Consider the following 5,708-nt stretch of genomic DNA (forward strand, 5'->3'; position numbering starts at 1 on the left):
AAAATTATTTGGATTAAAATAAAAATTCCTCAACTCTTTGTATTTCTAACGATTTTAGAACCAATTCACTATGAAATTACAATATTCAAAAACTATCTTTTAAAATTATGCAAACCAAAATCAAAATTTTATTAAAATTATAAGGATGAACAACAATATTAACCATAGTGATATACTCTTACAGTCCTATTTATAAGTTTCAAATTAAAAAAAAAGATATAATCCATTTTATAAGTTTTAATTTGAGTTTATCTTAATATATAATGTATTTTTTTTAGTTTTATCGTTAATTATTTATTTTTTCTTTTTTATCATAATCTCTCTTATCATATTTTTTATATATTCTGTTTTATTCTTTTTCTCATTTAGTATAACATTGTATTTAAAAATAAAAATATATTTCTTACTTATTTATTATTTTTAACTAATTATTCATTATTTATTAATTAGTTATTTAGAATTTATAATTAAAAAAAAGGGAGTATTGAAAATAAAAATATTGATGCGTTTCCGATCGTTGCGTGTTCGAGCTTCGAACAGGTTAAAGTGGTGCGCACAGGCCGCTGTGAATGCCAGACGACACTGAGCAAGTATCAAGGCGCAGGTCTCCACAAACCGACACGTGTACGACCCGCTCCCCCCCTCCACGTCCCTTTCCTGACCCTATCCAGTACCCCCAGTTCCCGGTAACCGGTCACCTCTCTCTGATCAAACGAGCGGGCCCCACCCACTTCTTTCTCTCCATTTCTCTGTATGACCAAATTACTAAAAACGACTGTGCGTAACACGCCATTCATCCCCCTCCTCTCTCCCTCTCTTCTCTTCTCTTTTATTCCTTTCTCGGTCCTTTTATTTTGTCTATATATTCAAGCAGCGACCTTTCAATATACTCCATTGCTCGCGTTTTTCTTCTCCGGTCCACGCGCTCAAGTCCTTCTCTTTCCTTTCTGTTTCTCTGTTCTTTGTTTGTTTTTGTGCTTCTGCGTCGCGACTCTTCTTTCTCTTTCTCGCGAAGGATTTTTCCATCTTTTTCAACATGACTGGTGTTCCCGAAGGAGGGTCTGAATCTGTAACCCTTGATCTGCTTAAGCATAAAATGGCGGAGTTTGCTAAGGAGAGAGACTGGGAACGGTTTCACAGCCCCAGGAACCTCCTTCTTGCTCTGGTATGCTTCTTTCTCCAACCTTACAAAGATTGAAACTTTCTCTCTGGTTTTACTTGCACGTTGATTTTATGCGCTTTATTTGTTTGTTTTACTTCTATTGAGAGTTCCCCATTTTAGTTTCTTGTGTTTCTGGCCGATTTCTGGTGAAACAAAGGGAGGAGACCTTCTTCTTGTTACTGATATATTGTTTTTTTTTACCACTTTTTCCACCTGGTGGTGTTTTACCATTGACCTGACCTAACTGATTCTTATCTGATATGAGTGAGATGGTAAGTGATTTTGAAGTTTTCTTGTGTATGGCTCATTGTAATATTTATTTTATTTAGGCCAGTGGACTTTTCCTCGCAAGTTGTTTCATTTTTAATATATATTTGAGAAACAGTGCTTAGTACTTTCTTAATTCCCAAGGTTTTTCTTATTCCCCTTGTTCTGAAAATCGAAAGTTGCCAAACCCATAGTCAAAATCAACTTTGCGAACAGATTCCTTTTTGTTTGTTATCACTTATCACAAGTCACCCAGAACCTCTGTTCCCTAGCTTTTCCTATTTCACTTTTGCTCCTCCATCATTTATTATGTTCTTCTTGCCTTGTGCTTTCTTCTTTTCCTGGCCCCAGGAAAATTCTACAAGGTGGGTCTCTCTCTCTGTCTCTCGTTCTCTCTCTCCCTCAATGCATCAAAGATTTGGGTACTATGAAAAGATTCTGGATTTGATTGTGCAGGTGGGTGAAGTGGGCGAACTTTCTGAGATATTCCAGTGGAAAGGCGAGGTTCCAAAGGGTCTGCCAGACTGGAAAGAAGAAGAGAAAGTTCATCTTGGTGAAGAGCTATCCGATGTGTTGCTTTATCTTGTGAGGCTCTCTGACATCTGTGGGGTTGATCTTGGCCAAGCTGCTCTGAGAAAAGTTGAACTTAATGCTGTCAAATACCCAGCCACAGGATGCAAAGAAACCTCAAGCAAGCAGAACCAGAAAACCAGCAATTTCACTGATGATACTGATACTAATAATAATAATAATAATACCGCCGATATATAATGATCTTCCATGTGTTCATCTCCAAAGTCTTTCAGTAAAAAGACTGACATGTGAAGATTTCTTTTTTCTTCTCTGTCATCTGATATTGGAGGGTTTTGGGGTGGTTGAGGATAATCCTAAGGTTAATGTTACTGTAGGGGCATAGATAATAGATTAGGGGGTTGTGTCGACAAGATGGTAGGGTTTTGTGACATTGCATGGAGACTTAGTTTGGTTTGGTTGGCTGGTGAAATGCTACTTTTTCCTGAGGTACAATTATTCTCACAAATTTTGATCTTGTCACTGTTTTAGCAGACTGAATAGAATCCTCTCTTTGACAGATATATATGTTGAAATCATTGCTTGTTTTTGGGTTTCTTAGCATGTGGCCTTTTGACATTTTACTTCGTCTAGTCAATATCCAAGGCATGGTTTTGGTTTTATCCATTTTAAAAGGGTGTCTGGGAATTAAGAAAAGTAATTTTTAGAAATATTTTTTTATATATTAAGATAAATTTTTTTTATATATTTATATATTGTAAAATTATCTTTAAAATCATAGTTTTGATTTTATTCTAACACTTTTTTAGGATATGTATGATTTTACATTGGTGCTGGGAAGAAAAGAAAAATTTTTACATTGGAAAATACTTCCTCCGCTTCTTATCATTAGCAACCATTACGTAAATAAAAGGGTTAGTTAAAAACAACAAATAGATAAAAATTAAAAGTTTTCTAAAAATATTCTTATTTATTTATGAGGGAGAGAGATTATAAAAAAGAAATAAAAAAATTATTATAATAAAAAGGATCATGAAAGAGGGAGAATGTGTCATGATAAGAGAAGATGATTTGAAAAATGAGATATTAAAATATATTGAATATTAAAATAAGTAATTAATGGGGATAAAATAAAAAGTTTGTTATAAAAATTTAAGATATCTTATAAATATTGTTTATATTTAAGAAAATAGATAGAGGAAGTATTAAAATCATATCTTTTAATTATTTACTTTTGTCACCATCAAATGGGCCGGGCTTGGCCCCTATATCAGATCGGGGCTGTTAATTCCTTGTTTCGTCTAATGAGGAAATGCAAGCATGGGCTGAGAAGTTGAACTTCGAAAATGGAGGACTTACCTTTTTTTTTTTTTTTATTGACCAGCAAAATAGGGGACTTAATTGTTTTATTACTTTTAGTCACTTGTAAATGTTAATTGCCATATCCATATTGTAATTATTTTTTAGATGCTTATATTAATTTAGGTAATAAATTCGCAGAAGTTTTTGATAAAAATGTGCCGAGGTCGAGGGAAAGCGATGTAAAATACTCTTCTAATCTTATTTATAAGGTATTTCAAACATATTTCACACAAACTAAAAAAAAATTTAAAATGCATTAACTCTCTATTAAAATAAAATATTTTTTTAATTTTGCCCATATCTAATATATACATCTTTCAAAAAAGATAACTACCTATACTATAATAAATGAAGGATAAAATAGTATATTCACGCTGAAAATTTAATAAAATAACTTATAAATAGGACAAAAAACCTTATCTCTCTACCTTATAAATAGGATTAGAGAGTACTCCTCTGATCCTATTTATATGGTAGAGATAAAAGACATTTTTTTGTCTTATTTATAAGACATTGAGAAATTTTTTTTATATAGATGTACAATTTTACTTTTATTTATTATTATGTTGATTTTGTTTACATGATGTATAATGTATATTAAAAGGATAAATTTGAAAATTTATTAAATTTTAAATAAAAATAAATAAAATTTAAAATTTTTCTTAACTGGTTTGAAATATATTAAAAGTGATTTATGAATAGTATGAGAAAAGTATATTGAAATGGAATTAAATTTCTTGAATGTAATATTGGTGTCGGAGAAAATAGGAACGGAAGATTGGGGGGCCCACACCACACGTGCCTTGAATGAAGTGGGGGTGGGGGGGAGGGGGAAAATGGCGCGAGTGAAGAAAAGAATCATAATGATCCCAAGTTTCAGTAGCTTGTTACCCACGCCTGTATTTCTCCCCCCTCCGGTATATTCCTTCGCCACTTTCACAAGATTATACTCGCCTGATCTTATTTATAAGATAGAGTGAAAATTTTTTTTGCTTTTTATTTATTTATTATTTATAGGATACTGAGAAATTTTTTTTTATATAGATATACAATTTTATTTTTATTTATTATTATGTTGATTTTATTTATATGGGATATAAATATAATGCATATAAAATAAGGATAAAGTTGAAAAATTGTTAAATTTTAAATGAGAGTTAATGAAGTTTAAGGCTTTCTTTGGTATATGTAAAACATGTTGGAAATGACTTATAAATAGGATCAGAGGAATATTTAGGAGTGACTGAATATTAAATAAGAAAAGCTGGAGATAAATTCCTATTTGAAAAGTTAATTGAAGAATGGGACTTGACCTTAAATGACAATAGGCTTGAGGAGTAAAAAGACCAAATAGTTTGAGTTGCATATCCTTGATCTCGAGTTATATATACTTGATTCTAATTACATATGGAGGATGTCTAGTTACATATAGAACCTAATTACATATCCTTAATCCCAAATCCCATGTGCTTGATCCTAATTATATATTTAAGATGCTTAATTGTATATATGACCTAATGACATATCACTGATTCTAATTATATGCATTTGATTTCCAGTTATATATGTTTGATCCTAATTGCATATTGCAAATGTTTAGTTGCATATAGAACCTAATTGTATATTGCTAATCCTAATTACATACCTTTAATCTCTACTTGCATATACCTGATTCAAATTACATTTTATTAAGGGTATTATAGTAATTTTCTTTACTTTTTAGTTCTTTAAAAGGACCTCAAAAATTCAGATCTCATTTTACAATTAACTTTTGAATGGGGATTTGTCCCCGGTTTTTCCTATTAAATATGTTTTAACTAAATTATATAGATAACAAAGTTGACTAAAATAAATTAAAACAATAAATGTGTGAAGAAGGCAATTTTTATTTTCTAAATGTATCCTTACTTGTGAAGATAGTTGTAGGGGGTGTTTGGATAGAAACCAAACCATGGTTTCAGAAGTGCTTTTACGGATTACGAAGTAAATATGTGGAGGAGGTTACCTCGTTTTGCGGAAAAGTGATTTTGAAACCTAGGTTTTGGTTTTGCCAAACACCCCTGTAGCATACTATCTTTAAAAAATTATAATTAAAAAAATAACTATATAATAATATTTATTATTATTTTTACAAAAGAAAAAAAAGAGGTCATCTTTTCCACCGAATTCGGTGGAAATGATGGGGAGGGGGAAGTTGTATTGAATGAAAGAAGGGGAGACACAATAAATGAAGAATGAAGAAAATGGAAGGAGAGAGAATTGAAAGATGGAAGAATAAGTTTAAAAGAGACAACAAGAGGTGGAAGAAAACGAGAGTGAGAGAACAGGAAGAGATAGTGAGAGGCAGAAACCAAGAGAGAGTGAAAATATATACGGTCTAAAGGCT

The 5,708-nt window shown here is 31.6% G+C and overlaps 1 protein-coding gene across 1 annotated transcript; it reads left to right on the forward strand.

Annotated features, from left to right (window-relative positions):
* The first annotated feature begins 808 nt into the window (after nt 1-808).
* On the forward strand, nt 809-2,549 carry LOC114727156 (dCTP pyrophosphatase 1-like). Its single transcript, XM_028913876.1, has 2 exons — nt 809-1,165; nt 1,886-2,549. The coding sequence occupies exons 1-2, from the start codon at nt 1,037-1,039 to the stop codon at nt 2,198-2,200; spliced, it is 444 nt and encodes a 147-aa protein (XP_028769709.1). The 5' UTR covers nt 809-1,036; the 3' UTR covers nt 2,201-2,549.
* The last annotated feature ends 3,159 nt before the right edge of the window (nt 2,550-5,708 follow it).

This window comes from Neltuma alba, unplaced genomic scaffold (genome assembly GCF_004799145.2).
Source record: "Neltuma alba isolate B1F8T4 unplaced genomic scaffold, ASM479914v2 tig00012451_pilon, whole genome shotgun sequence".
In the NCBI taxonomy this organism is placed as follows: domain Eukaryota; kingdom Viridiplantae; phylum Streptophyta; class Magnoliopsida; order Fabales; family Fabaceae; genus Neltuma; species Neltuma alba.

Coding starts and splice junctions, on each gene's coding strand:
- LOC114727156 (XM_028913876.1), top strand. CDS start 1,037: ATGACTGGTGTTCCCGAAGGAGGGTCTGAATCTGTAACCCTTGATCTG. Junction 1,166..1,885: donor GGAACCTCCTTCTTGCTCTG/GTATGCTTCTTT, acceptor TTGATTGTGCAG/GTGGGTGAAGTGGGCGAACT.